At 40.5% G+C, this 16758-nt stretch overlaps 1 protein-coding gene across 1 annotated transcript in view; it reads left to right on the top strand.

Moving 5' to 3' along the window:
• Positions 1-16758, top strand: part of ABCA12 (ATP binding cassette subfamily A member 12) — a 214919-nt gene that overhangs the window by 108651 nt on the left and 89510 nt on the right. The window contains exons 24-29 of the mRNA XM_067470388.1: positions 315-644; positions 4588-4657; positions 4750-4884; positions 6228-6383; positions 10167-10353; positions 14219-14437. Coding sequence (XP_067326489.1) covers positions 315-644; positions 4588-4657; positions 4750-4884; positions 6228-6383; positions 10167-10353; positions 14219-14437 — 1097 coding nt within the window. The remainder of the gene's footprint in view (positions 1-314; positions 645-4587; positions 4658-4749; positions 4885-6227; positions 6384-10166; positions 10354-14218; positions 14438-16758) is intronic.

Below are 16758 nucleotides of genomic sequence, written 5' to 3'. Positions count from 1 at the left end.
ACATATGTCTAATAATGTTCACGTCTGCCAGTGCAAATATATATACATTTTACCATGCAAGAAAAAATATACAGTTTGAAAAATAACATTAAATGTTCACTTTAAAAATGTGAGCAGACATATAAACTAGTTTTTCTCTCATAAAAAGAAAAAGAAAGATAAACAAATAGGAAATTACATTAAAGTTCACAGATTGAAATTAGTAAGGGAAAGAAGGCAGTCTTCAAACTTGACTTGCTTGAGGCACACGGCACATTATAAGGAATGTTTAAGCTAATCTAAGTATATATCTCTTTTATTTATTTTTTCTACAGTATATGAAGATGATGGGTGTCAATTCCAGCAGCCACTTCTTTGCTTGGTTCATCGAATGTGCCACTTTTCTCCTGATTACTATCACCTTTCTCGTTATTATCCTCAAAGTTGGAAATGTCCTTCCCAAAATAAATGTTGTGATCTTGTTCTTGTACCTTGTGGACTACAGCTTCTCCATCATAGCCATGTGCTACCTCATCAGCGTCTTCTTCAACAACACTAACATTGCTGCTTTGGTTGCTTGCCTCGTCTACATCCTGACCTTTTTCCCTTTCATGGTCCTCCTTGTTGTTGAGAATCACGTGAGCTTCTCAGTGAAGAGTCTACTGGTAAATTTCTCCTTGTTTTAAGATCCTGGGTGAAGGGACCTTTGCAACTTTGTGGTCAATCTTTTGACTTGGTTTATAATTGTCATGGATGTTTCCACTGAGGAAATGTCTCACAACAATGTAAAAAGCTATCTTATACAATACTAAGTCAGTTTGTTAATTTGTTTAAACCAGGGGTCCACAAACTTTTTAAACAGAGAGCCAGGTCACAGTCCCGCAAACTGTTGGAGGACTGGATTACAATTTGAAAAAAAATATGAATGAATTCCTATGCACACTGCACATATCTTATTTGTAGTGCAAAAAAAAAAAAACAACCCACTTAAAACAATACAATAATTAAAATGAAGAACAATTTAACAAATATAAACTAATTAGTATTTCAGTGAGAAGTGTGGACCTACTTTTGGCTGATGAGATAGGATTGTTATTGTTATTGTGTACTTTCAAGTCGTTCCAGACTTAGGTTGACCCTGAGCGAGGGTTGGGTAAATGACCTTGGAGGACCGTATCCGGCCCCCGGGCCTTAGTTTGAGGACCCCTGGTTTAAACGAATGGTTACCAATCTTTTGTCCTCCAGTTTTTTTGGACTTCAACTGTTAGACATTGTGGGAGCTAATGTCCAAAACATCTGACCAGGCCCGTAGCCAGGATTTTCATTCGGGGGCAGCTGAGTTTGATTCGGGGGGGGGGGGGGCTGAGTCTGAGTGAAAGAGGGTCTACCCTAGCAAACCTTTTGTATCGTACCCCAATACCCCCATGCATATGGGATATATTGGAGCCCCCGGTGGCGTAGTGGGTTAAACCCCTGTGCCGGCAGGACTAAAGACCGACAGGTCGCAGGTTCGAATCCAGGGAGAGGCGGATGAGCTCCCTCTATCAGCTCCAGCTCCTCATGCGGGGACATGAGAGAAGCCTCCCACAAGGATGATAAAACATCAAAATCATCCGGGCGTCCCCTGGGCAATGTCCTTGCAGACGGTTAATTCTCTCACAACAGGACACTCCTGACACGACAAAAAAAGGGGGGGGGATATATTGAGCATGGTGATCAGATCATGATATGAATAAACATAACAGTATAAACAATGTACCAGTAAGGCCTTCTCGCGGACCACCCTGAGAATTTCGGGGTGGGGGGCTGAAACCCCTCAAGCCCCCCCGGCTACATGCCTGCATCTGGCGGACCACTGGTTGGGAACCACTGATTGGCTGAAGCTATCCAGAGTTTCTGACAAAGGCCATTAAATATTGTTGTTGTTGTTTTTGTTTTGGAAATGCCAGGGCCTGAACCAGGGCCTGTACCTACAATACAAGTCCTCTGTTATTCAACTGTGTTCTTGTTATTAACACCATTGTTCTCTCCAGCACTGTAATCTTTGTTCACCATGCACCTAAAAATGATGTCTAAAAATGAAGAGGGGAAGGTGTTTTTGAAAATCTTTTCAAGTGTCGACAGAATAGATCAGACAATTTCTGTATGTGGTTATACTGACAGATGAGGACAATAAAAAAGACAGACATAGTAATCAAATGACATGGGTAGTGATAAAGTCTTTGGATGATTGGGCATTTTATCACTTGAAGAAAGAGTAAGTGCGTTGATTGTGAATCAAAGGCCATCACTTCCCACCCTCATTTCCTTTTTTCAAACATGTTCAGGTTCAAATCTGACCTAATGGTTATAGCTTGTCAACGTGAAACCCAACTTTAATTCTTTAGTAGTGTGAAATTGACTAGGCACCCTGAGTTAAACTAGCATCCTTCACTCCAATCTGGCTCATGGAATTGTTGTAAGGATCAAAGGATTCCTCTTTAGTAGAATAGTATGATCAAAGTGAAAGGAACATATTTCCTAATGGCAATTATACTTGCTCCTGTATGTTTGCAGAAGCATTGATGTGGTCCAACCATATGGGGAGGAGCCATACACATAGAATCAAAGAATCAAAGAGTTGGAAGAGACTTCATGGGCCATCCAGTCCAACCCCCTGCCAAGAAGCAGGAAAATTGCATTCAAAGCACCCCTGACAGATGGTCATCCAGCCTCTGTTTAAAAGCTTCCAAAGAAGGAGCCTCCACCACACTCCGGGGCAGAGAGTTCCACTTCCCACGGCTCTCACAGTCAGGAAGTTCTTCCTCATGGGGTCTCTCCTACAGAAACAGCAGTCCCATCCTCCTTTATTTCTTTATTCTTACCCAAAAAAGGGTAAGACAGAGAGATTATTTATTGATTTATTTATCATGTCAGGAGCAAACCAAACAGTTGTATTGCATTTTTAACAAACAAACAAACAAACAAACAAAACACAAGGTTTGCAAGCTTGGTAGTTGATTAAATGTCCTTTGACCAGTAGCTGCCCACTTGGAGTGCCTCTGGTGTTACTATAAGAAGGTCCCCCATTGTGCATGTAGCAGGGCTCAGGTTTTATTTATTTATTTTATTTATTATTCAAACTTATATGCCGCCACTCCCCTGGGGCTCGGAGCGGCTTACAAGAACAGGCTAAAATCGAACAACAATTTAAAAACAATTTAAAACAATTTAAAAACAGCAAGGTTGCATTACAGTAGATGGTCTGCAGTTTGCTCTTCTCCACACTCGCATGTCGTGGATTCCACTTTGTAGCCCCATTTCTTAAGGTTGGATCTGCATCTTGTGGCACCAGAGCGCAGTCTGTTCAGCACCTTCCAAGTCGCCCAGTTTTCTGTGTGCCCAGGGGGGAGTCTCTCATTTGGTATCAGCCATTAATTGAGGTTCTGGGTTTGAGCCTGCCACTTTTGGACTCTCGCTTGCTGAGGTGTTCCAGCGAGATAGTGGGAGGATGATGTTTGATTTGGATGTAGGATGCTGGATTATTTTTGATGCTTACTCAATGGCTTCCCCAGTCTCATTCTGACTGTAACTCATCTTTCAGAGTTACAGTGAAGAAAGAATAAAGCACATTGGGTTGGATCCTAATTTAAGTTTGTACTGGTGGGAGAGACCTCTTTATCCACTTCTTCCCACAGAAAATGGTGGGTAGTGGTTTCCATGCCATGGGACTTGAATAGTGACTGAACATGGTAGAGCAGTTCAAGGTGCTAAAATTATTGAATTGGGTCTTCGTTCGTTTTTTGAAAGATTGGACTAAAAGCCAGAAGTGATACAATGCCCCAGGCCTACGTAGCTTGCAGAAAATGCTTCATAGGAGATTGGGAGATCTTGCTGAATAGGATGGGATGGGCTCAACTGCAGGCTAGACGGGTCATGCAGTTACTGAGAATCCATATGTGAGAGGAAGCCACAGGGAGGAGGGAGCAAGCTTGTTTTCTGCTTCTCTGGAGACTAGGACGCAGAACAAGAAACTACAAACTACAAGAAAGGAGATTCCATCTGAACATGAGGAAGAACTTCCTGACTGTGAGAGCTGTTCAGCAGTGGAACTCTCTGCCCTGGAGTGTGGTGGAGGCTCCTTCTTTGGAAGCTTTTAAACAGAGGCTGGATGGCCATCTGTCGGGGGTGATTTGAATGCAATATTCCTGCTTCTTGGCTGGATGGCCCATGAGGTCTCTTCCAACTCTTTGATTCTGTCGGGGGTGATTTGAATGCAATATTCCTGCTTCTTGGCAGGGAGTTGGACTGGATGGCCCATGAGGTCTCTTCCAACTCTTTGATTCTATGAGTCTATGATTCATGGATGGGCCTGAATCCAACCCATTGTTTTCAGGAGACAAGTGAAGATAAAAGCATTGTTTGTAGCCACTCTCTCTTTGAAATTGTTTCCTCCTGTTACACACCTTTCTTTATTTAAATATGTTTTCATCCTTAGATGAAAGGTGCTGCATATTTTTACTGTATTTCTCAGAAATCTGCATAGTTTACATGTGTTCATTTAGGTATTTCTATCCAAGTATTTCAATAGATTTGTTCCACACACAGCCCTTCTTTTTTCTTTTCCAGAGCCTGTTGTCTCCAACAGCATTCAGCTATGCAAGCCAATATATAACCCGTTATGAAGAACAGGGCATTGGTATGTGTCCTTTCTATGGAGTTTTTCAGATATAATCTGGTCCATTATCAAAATCAATAATTATCTTTTGTATTCTTCCTTTTTTTTGATAGGTCTACAATGGGATAATATGTATGCATCACCTATGCTAGGAGACGACACTAATTTCGGTTGGATGTGCTGGCTAATTTTGATAGACTCTTTTATATATTTAATTCTGGGCTGGTATATTAGAAAGGTTTTTCCAGGTAGGTCCAACAGGTTATTAATACAATCAGGTTGTTAATACAAAACAGATCAGGATTGAAAAAAGGGATTATGTAGCTATTAAATCTGTGTTAGCTGGACAAATTTTGGACAAGAATATGTGCTGTAGTCAGGCCCGTAGCCAGGATTTTGATTCGGGGGTGGGGGGGGGTGGGGTCTGAGTGAAAGAGGGTCTAGCCTAGCAAACCGTTTCTATCATTGCCCCAATACCCCCATGCATATGGGATATATTGAGCATGGTGATCAGATCATGATATGAATAAACATAACAGTTTAAATAATGTACCATAAAGGACTCTTGTCTGCTGGAGCTAGGTGTGAATGTTTCAACTGACCACCTTGATTAGCATACAATGGGCTGACTGTGCCTGGAGCAAACTTTTGTTGAGAGGTAATTAGATGTCCCTGCCTGCTTCCTCTCTGTTCCTCTCTGCTTCCTCTAATTACCTCTCAACAAAAGTTTGCTCCAGGCACAGTCAGCCCATTGTATGCTAATCAAAGTGGTCAGTTGAAACATTCACACCTAGCTCCAGCAGGCAAGAGTCCTTTGTCTCACCCTGGTCATTCCACAGATATATAAACCCCTTTTTCCTAGTTCCAACAGACCTCACTACCTCTGAGGATGCTTGCCATAGATGCAGGCGAAACGTCAGGAGATAATGCCTCTAGACCATGGCCATACAGCCCAAAAAAACCTACAACAACCCAGTACTGGGGGACTTTGTCCCTTTTTTCAGTGTTGAAGTAAAGTACAGTTGTAAAGCCAATTGACTCAAAATGTCAAAATATCTCTAGAAAGGAAAAATGTCTCAGGCGAAACTATTATGACAGGATAATCATTTTTGGTGGAACTGCAGTGCTGACTGATCATACATTCCCATTCTAATTTTATATGCAAGGGTGAACTCTCCATAGCATATTTGCTAGCTCTGTCATCAGCATTTATCTTATTATTTTGATGTCCTAGTGGGGGTGTGGACATCAGATTCCCAACATTTCTCACCTTAACTATGTCAAATTGGACTGTTGGGACTCTATAGGGCAGCATGATTCCCACTCATATGCTATCCATTGTATAAGACCATGTGAACCTAGTACCTTAAGTATATCGATATGGAGACAAAATTGCACATATCGAAGCTGCAAAAAATACTTGACAAAAATATTTTGGGATCGTAGTCATCAACACTACCACATTCTTTGGGCCTGGAATTATAATAATAGTGTTTAAGTAAGAAGTTCACCTGTTATAGAAGAAGAAACCTTTGAACAAAAATAACATTAAAAATGCTCACTTTTGTTTTCTTCCTTTTTATAATTACAGGAAAATACGGCATGGCAGCTCCATGGTATTTTCCTCTCCTTCCATCTTACTGGGCAGAGTGCTATGGTTACAGCCCATTGTGGAGTGAAAAGACCAAAGGCTATCTTTTCACGGATTTTTTCTTCCGAAAGCAGCCAGAATTTCCTGAAAAGATGTGTATGTATTCCAGATTTCTGCTTGGTTCACTTAGCTGAAATTATTATGTTTATCTATTTAAGTTGAAGGGTAAAGTTTAAAGGTGAAACTGAAACCCTCTTCGGTTGTCTGCTTACATTTGGGATATTTATGTTGCACATTTTGGCAACTCTAAGTATGAGAAAAGTACTGTATATACTCGAGTGTAAGTCTAGTTTTTCAGCCCCTTTTTTAGGTTGAAAAAGCTCCCCTCGGCTTATACTCGAGTCAAGGTTATTTATTATTTTACTCTGTTATTAGTATTATTTTATTGCATTTATTATTTTACTCTATTATTATATTTACATTATTTTCTCTATTGTTATTCTATTTATTATTTTTCTCTATTATTACATTGACAGTATTTTACCTTATTATTATTACATTTTTAATATTATTATTATTATGATTACATTTACAGTATTTTACCCTATTATTACTACATTTATTATTTTACTCTATTATTACTGTTTTTATTGCATTTTCACTATTTTACTCTATTATTTTTATTATATTTATTATTTTAATAATAAGTACATTTACATTGACGGAGGTTAGAATAATGGTTTAATGAGAGTTGGATAATCTTATCTTAAATTAGTTTTATGTAAATATTCAGAAACATTTAGCCTATTGATGCCTCAATTAATGTAATTTTATTGGTATCTATTTTTATTTTGAAATTGATCCATAGTGGATGCATTTCCCACCCTCGGCTTATACTCGAGTCAATACGTTTGCCCAGTTTTTTGTGATAAGATTAGTGCCTCGGCTTATATTTGGGTCGGCTTATACTAGAGTATATACGGTAATTGTCTAACCTCCATTGTAAAAATGAAAGGATCCCATTAGGCATGTGCAATCCATGGTTCTAAATAGTTCTAAAGTACTTACAAAACTAAGGGGTGCGGGTGCTTTGTTTCTAAAGAGTTTCTAAAGTTTTCATGGTGAAAATTTCATAAGTCTAACAAAACTTGCAAAATTTCATTATAAGTGGCAGTTCCTAATTGGGTCTGTCATAAGAACGTAATAATGATAATAATAATAATAAACCTTTATTTATACCCCGCTAACATCTCCCGAAGGACTCGGTGCGGCTTACAAGAGGCCGAGGCCCAACACATCAATAAAACAAGAGCATAACAAATACAACAATAAATAAACTCATAAACTCATAAAACAAAATAATAAACGTTAAAAATCTAGCAGTAAACATTAGACAATAACACCATGACGCATTTCAAACTAATACCGGGCCAAATGTAATGATTAAAAATTTAAAAAATGCTGGACCTGACAGGTGAAATGGATAGGTTTTTGGAGATAGGTGCGATGTGCAGACAATCTTAAATCTCTAGTAAAGTGCATTTGGGACATGATGCTTGGAGTTTCCTATTCTGGGAAGGCACACTGGAACAACCACATCTTCAATCTCCTCCTAAAGACTGCCAACGTTGGGGCTTGTCTAATGTCTTTGGGGAGAGAGTTCCAGAGTCGGGGGGCCACCACGGAGAAGGCCCTGTCCCTTGTCCTCATCAATCGCGCTTGCGACGCAGGTGGGATCGTGAGCAGAGCCTCTCCAGATGATCGGAGAGATCGTGTGGGTTCATATACGGAGATGCGGGACCTGCTTACACAGGTAAGCGCGTCCCGAACCGTTTAGGGCTTTGTAGGTAAGTACCTGCACCTTGAATTGGGACCGGAAAATGAACGACAGCCAATGGAGCTCCTTAAACCGGAGGGTTGACATGGCTAAAATTTATTACACAGCAAAATCTTTGTCTTTGTGCAAGGGAAATCACCCTATAGCACATTTTGGTTTGCTGAGTCTCTACAAGTTTAACAAAGTTGTTGCCTCAAAAATAAAGTTTCTGGAGTAAAGACTACACAATGAAACAGGAAATAACATTTTCAAACCAGGAACAGATTTTCAGTATTATTTAAAATAATTTATAAAAAAAATTGAAAATCCACCAAAAATCAGTGGATAAGTCAAACGTTCTGAAATTTGGTGAGCTAACAGTGGTGAAATTTTGAAAGTTTTGTTAGAGTTCTGAAATGTTCACCACCAAAAACTTTAGAAATACTTTAGAAACAGTTTAGAAACAAAGCACCAGCGCCTGCTAGTTTTGTAAGTACTTTAGAACCAAGGATCGCACATGCCTAGATCCCATTAAGTCTGAAAACTGAGAGACTTATTTCATTATAGATATCTGAAATGAAAATTATTTAGTCTTAGACCCCCCCCCCTCCCCATTTCTAGACATGGCTGAATGCTATGGAATCGTGGGAGTTGTAGTTTCACAAAGTCTTTAGCCTTCACTGTCAAAAAGCGCTGGTGCTTCGCCAAACTAAGCAAACAACAGGATTCCATTTAATCGAGCCATCACAGTTTAAGTCTTGTCAAATTGTATTTATTCCACAGTGTAGAGCCAGCCTTAGTGTTGCAAGACAGACCCGTTAAAGCACCAGACCAATATTAATTAAAGTACAGTTTATTAGTTAACAATCAAAAAGGAGCCAAAAAATAACGAAAAAAGGCTCAAAACGGTTGTTCTTCGGTGTAAAACAAAATTACCCACAATTGGGCCAAAAAACAAGACCTGGAAAATAACCCAGATTAAACTGGAATATAATCCAGTTTAAACTTAAAGTTATGCAAACAGCAAGAAAATGCACTCAAAACAAACGAAGGTCATCTCAGCGCACAAAGGGTCATCACAGCACACAGGAGTCGTCAGAAACACCGAGGTCATCCACCATGAAGTCAATCCAAAATGAAGTCGTCGTCCCAAAGAAGCAAGCGTAGTGAATCCAATCCAGGTTGTAGAGGGAGAAGTCAGCATACACGAAAATCCAGTCCAGATCTTACACAAAGCCAAAATGGAGAACAGCAGCTCAGCAGCTAATGCATAAAGATCAACACAAGGCAATCCAGAGAAAACCCTCACAGTTCCAGCCCACCAAAGCCGTGGATAATCCGGCTTAAACTTACATTCACAGAAGTCTTCCCAAACACGTCTTCCTAAACACAGCTCCCAAGAACAGACACCCATCAACTCCTTGCTGACTGCAGAGTCCCTATTTCCCAACCCCACTTTTATTTACAAATCTTCCTCAGAGCTGGAACTAGCCAACGCCCTGCCAACTCCCCTTGCAGCTGAAACCCCTTGCCCCAATTCCTCCTCTGAACTGGAATCAGACAACGCCCCACCATTTTTCTTTCCACCTGAGGCCCCTTGCCGATCTCTCCAGTCTCTCCATTTTCTATCCAAACCCATAACTCTCCAAGATTCAACTGGATCCCCAGTGTGCCAATCCTCTCCTCCAGAGAAACCCACAAATGTATCACTACTTGTGGGCTCTTCACAGATGGCCTGAACCTGCCGTACTTTAGTCCAATCTATTTCTTCATCCTCTGAACTTGCCATACCACTCTCCTCAGTCTCAGACCCATTATTCCCTGCAAAGCCCACAAATGAGTCATCATCACTGGATTCCATAAGTATTTCCCGGATCCGCTTTATCTGTTGCTCCTCATCGGAGTCTTGCTCACAAGTAGTCTTTCTTCCCCTCCTAATACTCTCAGTAGTATCACTACTCAAAGACTTCATCACAACACTTAGTTACATATATATAACTAAGCACGTGAGGCAAAATATTCTGTCTGTTTTCTTTTGCTGAAAGCTGTCCAAATAACTCAAATGGAATTTCTTACTATCTCAAAAATAATTGAATAGGTTTTCCTGTTTTCTTGTTTTACAGACACTCAGAGTGCACTACCTTCTAACCTTGAACCTGAACCTACCAACTTAAAAGTGGGAGTTTCTCTTCATGGGATAACAAAGATCTATGAATCCAAAGCAGCGATTCAGAATCTCAGCCTGAATTTCTATGAAGGAAACATCACTTCCTTGCTGGGTCACAATGGAGCTGGAAAAACTACCACCATGTAAGTTCTCTTTGAAGAGGAGTCGTTGAGAGTCACAAGAAATGCATCTTTTGTGGCTTATAAAGATAAGTGTTAAACTATGGCATTTTTAGACTTTCAGATGGGATCGGATCTTTTAAGATCTGCTTTTTGAAATTATTTTACACCCTATGCTTCCAGAGCTCTTTATCTGTCACAGCAAGTCTTTTCTCTTTCACAAATGAAAACAGATTTTTTGTCATTATCGACAAGAACATGTAAAAGATTTTTTCTGCTCGCAGGCTTGACAATGTGTAAGCACACAGTAATACCTGCTAAAGCTTTTCATTTTGTTGAATTACTGTTATTGAACAGTAGCTAGGTCTGTTGTCTGATACTCATAGTGGGAAAATGACCTGCAGCCACAACTTCATGTAACACTGTGTACTACAACACTGTCAATGCCCGGCAGACCTTAAGAACCCCAGAGGTTTCAGGAGCCGAAATCCACGGAGACAACTTGTTCACTTTTTAGCTTTGCTAGTCTGTTTGAAAATCATGTTCTCCCCAAATGTCATGGTATGCCTTTAGAATTCCAGTTTTGTACGTATCATGTATCTATGGCCAAGAAACTGAAATGGATTGGGAAATCTTGAGTACGCTTTACAGATCTGTCTATTTGTGTCTACTTTTCTATCACTAAAGTGATTCGTGAGTGAAGATCTGTGAAATAGCAGAAATGGACAAATAGACTATGTTGATTAAAAAGAAATCTCTTCAAGAAAGATTGCCCTCTGTTTGTGACCTTTTCACAACTATGAGGGCATTTATCAACTTTGGGATTCATGAATTCGTAGAGGGTTGCCTTAAGTAGAATTGTGGTTGCAATACTGTTGGGAGAATAATAATAAGGCATAATCATTATCAGATAGAGGGTAGTTTGTAGATACTAGTTATAGTTGTTTAATTGTAATGGATAGTATGTAGCTGTGTAGTCTTATATATTTAAAATGTCTGTGTGTTTTATTAAAAACTAACCGTCCCCTGCCATGCGTTGCTGTGGCCCACATGGGGGTTCTGTGTGGGAGGTTTGGCCCAATTCTATCGTTGGTGTGGTTCAGAATGCTCTGTGATTGTAGGTGAACTATAAATCCCAGCAACTACAACTCCCAAATGTCAAGATTCTATTTTCCCCCAAACTCCACCAGTGTTCACATCTGGGCATATTGAGTATTCGTGTTGAGTTTGGTCCAGATCCATTATTGTTTGAGTCCACAGTGATCTCTGGATGTAGGTGAACTCCAACTCCAAAACCAAAGGACACTGCCCACCAAAACCTTCCAGTATTTTCTGTTGGTCATGGGAGAACTGTGTGCCAAGTTTGGTTCAATTCCATCGTTGGTGGGGTTCAGAATGCTCTTTGATTGTAGGTGAAGTATAAATCCCAGCAACTACAACTCCTAAATGACAACATCAATTTTTTGAGTGAAGGACATACATTGGGTTGTTAGGTGTATCGTGTCCAAATTTGGTGCCAATTGCCCCAGTGGTTTTTGAGTTCTGTGAATACCACAAACGATCATTACACTTTTATTTATATAGACTAGCTTGGGTACTTGGTGATGACTGGGTTAGCTATTTTGTAATGATAACTATTAGAAATAGTCATTGTATTGTCGAAGGCTTTCATGGCTGGAATCACTGGGTTGTTGTAGGTTTTTCGGGCTATATGGCCGTGTTCTAGAATCATTCTCTCCTGATGTTTCGCCTGCATGTTGTGCATTTGAGGTCTGACCTCACAACCTCTGAGGATGCTTGCCATAGATGCAGGCAAAACGTCAGGAGATAATGCTTCTAGAACAGGGATCCACAAACTTTTTAAACAGAGGGCCAGTCTACAGTCCCTAAAACTGTTGGAGGGCCAGATTATAATTTGAAAAAAAATGAATTAATTCCTATGCATACTGCACATATCTTATTTGAAGTGCAAAAAAACCCACTTTAAAACAATACAATAATTAAAATGACGAACAATTTAAGAAATATAAACTTATTAGTATTTCAGTGGGAAGTGTTGGCCTACTTTTGGCTGATGACATGGGATTGTTGTTGTTGTTGTTGTTGTGTACTTTCAAGTCGTTCCAGACTTAGGTTGACCCTGAGCGAGGGCTGGGTAAATGATCTTGGAGGGCCATATCTGGCCCCCGGGCCTTAGTTTGAGGGCCCCTGTTCTAAAACATGGCCATATAGCCCGAAAAACCTACAACAACACAGAAATAGTCATTGTTTTTGGATTTTAACCCATCATCCTTTGTCAAAGCCCATCAGTATTTTAAGATGGTCATGACAGCTATGCGTGCAAAGTTTTGTCTAGATGCGTTGTTGGCGGGAATCAAAGGGCTCTTTGGATTTGAGAGCCATTTTGAAAAATGCAAGCAAACATAGATATAGAGGTAGATACATACGTAGGTAGGTAGGTAGATACAAACATACAAACATATTTTTTTACTTTTATTATAGAGTTAGAGAGAGTATTACTTTTTAAAAATTAAGTGTTTAGTGAGTAGAGGTGAAATGAAGTTTTGACATTATTCCTTGTTCAAAATCCTGAAATAGCTAGATTCTTTTTTGTTTCTTAAATATTTTTTTCTTTTTAATTTGAACATTTTAGCTAAGATCCTGCATTAGGAGACACATTCTGCACAGATGGAACATACAGTATGTCTTCCCTCTTCCCCTTCCTCTGGGATTCACTTTTTGGTTGCTGTGCTGCTCCTACAACGTAGGACATTTTCCTACCGGCCTTACAGAGTGGAGGCTATCATCTGCTAATTGTCTGATCTGCTCCTGCAGAAGTTTAGGAAATTGTAAGGTTTTACAATGTATTGTAATGTAATATAGCTGAGTCATGCACTGCTAATGGGCTTCTATTGGAAATGCTGAGTCATGCATTAACTGTATATATGGAATCATTTGGGGAATGTGTTCTGGCCTAGTCCAGGTGATTGTGAATGATGTAATCCTGGGTCTGAGTTAAGTTAATGAGTTGGGAACCAATCAGAGATTGCTATGTGTAATTGTATAGAATTGTATATAAGGAAGTCATGTACAGAGTATATTTCTCTCCTTGTGCTGTGATGCTGTTCGTCTAAGGATCTATGTAATTGATTAAAAGAACCTGTCTGCTAAGACAAGATATAACTGTGTGCTGTGGTAAGTTTGTAATGTCATCTAGACTGGGGGAAAGACAATGGTAAAACTGACAATGGCCGGGCATATGCTGAAGTGTCTGTAAAAGGTTCCAGCGTGACTGCAGGCTGTGGGAGCAGTTGACTGAAAATACTGTGCAGGAAGAAGCTACTGGAAAGCGCTGAAGTTGTGCAACCAATCTGCTGCTGAATTGTGAAGTTAATCTCAAAAGAAATGTAGTTCAGGTTAGAGTCTTTGGAATGCTCAGCTAGAGAGCTTCTCGGCTTCCCTGAACTACATTTCCCAGAATTCTGCAGGAGCAGATCAGACAATTGCCTCTGTTCTGTAACACTGGTGGAAAAACATCTGTAGGGAGAATAGTGAGGGCATCACAGAAAGAAGCATCCGGTTGCATCCTTAAACCAAGAGACAAAATGATAGAGGTGTCTCTTGGTTTAAAGATGGCTCCTGGATTCATCATTCTACATCTGGCTGTAGCCAATGTCCCTTAAATGGCTGGTCACTTAAATGGCTGTTGAATAGGTGCTGAAGTATGTAAAACCTGAGTCCCGCAGGGATCTTGAAGAAAGTTGGTGAAGGATTCAGTGATGAGGGAAACAGCAGCAATGTTTCTTCTCTGGTCTAAGGAACTGGAGCAGCGTGGGCTGCCAGTCCTGGATATTGATCTAATTGTTTCCTTGTGTCTTTCTCCTTGTAGATCTATCCTAACTGGCCTGTTTCCTGCTTCATCAGGCACTATATATGTTTATGGTAAAGATATCAGAACTGACCAGGATATCATCAGGAAAAATATGGGAATATGCATGCAGCACAATGTATTATTCAGTTACCTCACAACAAAGGAACACTTGTTTTTATATGGCTACATCAAGGTACCCCACTGGAGCAAGGAAGAATTACAGAAAGAAATTGAAAGGTACATTAAAGTGACAATGAGATTCCTTATATGTTGTGCATGTGAGAATTGCAAATCAAAATCAAAAAGGGCCATAATCTGTTTCAGAGAGAAAAGAAATCTCTGGAGATTATTTATAAATACAGAAATGTTTCAAAATATTCAGAATTACATCGGCAGCCAGTGTTGGATAACATTATAGGGAGATCAGCATTAGCTGTGGAAGCCCACTTGGTAATGGTGGGCAAGTCAGACCTAGAGGAAATCCTCTGAATCTATCCTGCCAGAAAAACCCTACATTAGGGACACTGTATATTGAAGTTGACTTGCATACCAATGGCAAATGAGCACTTGTAGAATCACAGAGAATCATAAGAGTTGGAAGAGAGCACATGGGCCATCTAGACCAACCTACACAATCAAAGTACCCCTGACAAATGGCCACGCAGCCTCTGTTTAAAAGCCTCCAAGGAAGGAGTTTCCACCACACTCCAGGGCAGAGTTCCACTGTTGAACAGATCCTATAGTCAGTAAGTTCTTCCTAATATTCAGGTGGAATCTCCTTTCCTGTAATCTGAACCCATTACTCCAAGTCCTAGTTTCCAGGGCATTGAAAAACAAGCCTGCTCAATCTTCTTTAGACATACATTTTTATTATGGTGCAAAGACCCTTACTGTAGCATACAAGTTATACAGGTAATGGGATTAAGAACATCCAGTTGGATAAAATTTGCAAACAGTAAGGTAAAAGGTTGTCCCCGGACATTAAGTCCAGTCATGTCTGACTCTGGGGTGTGGTGCTCATCTCCATTTCTAAGTCGAAGAGCCAGCGTTGTCCGTAGACACCTCCAAGGTAAAATACAAGTTGGCTAAATACATAGGTAAAAGACTACAAGAAGTGCTGGTGTGTTTCAGCCTGCGTCTAAAATTGGGAAATGTCTAATTCTGGCTGCCTCAGAAAGAAACTTGGCAACGGCCAAGGTCACGTGGGGAAGGTTGTCACTAAGTAGAAACTTCACATAAAATTTCACTGCACCTGTTGGTAAATTCCTTAGTAGGGGGTTGGTTATGTTTACTCGGGCCTGTTCATAGAAACTGCATGACAGTAGAATGTGGTAGATGCACTCTACTTCCTGTTTGTTACATGGGCGGAGTCTTTCATTATATGGGGTAGCGGCAAATCTCCCATGCAGCAATTCAGACAGGAGCATATTGCACCTTGCTTGGGAAAATAAGCAGCGATATTTGGCTACCGTCAAGTTCTTTAGATAGTTTATTTACAGTTTTTATGTACCACTTTTCTCACCCCTAGGGGGACTCATGAAAAGGCCCAACATAATGCATGGACAGGGCACTAGGAGAGTACATAAGAGCGAGAGCACAGCTCACAAAAGGCAATGTCCCACAGTCTCTGTGCTGGTACGGCTATACCAGGAGCTCCAACTTTATTTTCTTTCTGTTACCTGTTTGCAGTCATAGGGCAGGCCTCCTGTCCATCATAATTAAGCTTTGGTTCCGCCCCTTGTTCAGGACTCTGGGAGGGAAAGGAGCCATTTTTTGGGCAGCCTCACATAAGGAAGCTAAACTATAGGACGTAGACCAGCTCGTCCCGTAGAAAAGCTTCTTTTCTCAAGAATATCCGGGGAAACAGAAACAGAAATTCCAGGAAAAAGGTCCCAAGGCTCTGGCTAAGAACTCACAGCCTCTCAGCCTCACAGCAATCAGAGGGAAAACAGCCCTGAAGTTTCAAAGAATTCTCGAAGGGAGAAAAGCATTACAGATCCACGGAACTCCCTCTGAAATATCTACAAGCCTCGGGTGGTAGGTCTACACGATACCCAGACACATTTGGAATCGGTAGTAGGACCCACACCGATGAGGCATAGATAGTAAACAGACTGGGAGAGGTTAAATAGGGTTTTTTCCTACAGAGAAAGTACAGTTAATCAAAATCAGGTACCAGTCCATTGAGGACTAGACTAAGAAAGCCTTGAAATATTGTTAGAACCATTGAAGATTTGTTGTTTGTTCCATAATAAAGACTTTGTTGTATCATTAAAGACTCTAAAGACCATCCCTTCAGAAAAATCCCTGAGAACCTCTCTTTGAGGTGCCCTGGCTTCCCACTGGGCTTAAAGTAGACGTCCTATAGAAAAGACAGCTGTTACAGACCCAGCGCGCGACAGAACAGTCTCTGTTTGATTGATTTGAGGGCCATGTCAAAACCCAGATGAGTTAGGAAGGATGCGGAAAGACCGATGGAGGAAGCTTTCTTAGAATTGATCTTAAACCAACTGCTTATGCACTCATCCTGAGCTAAGTGGTGCACCAAACCCGACCCC

The sequence above is a fragment of the Anolis sagrei genome, chromosome 1 (genome assembly GCF_037176765.1).
Source record: "Anolis sagrei isolate rAnoSag1 chromosome 1, rAnoSag1.mat, whole genome shotgun sequence".
Lineage (NCBI taxonomy): Eukaryota > Metazoa > Chordata > Lepidosauria > Squamata > Dactyloidae > Anolis > Anolis sagrei.
Note: the sequence above shows the minus strand (reverse complement) of the source record. Positions and strands in the feature narration are given on the sequence as shown.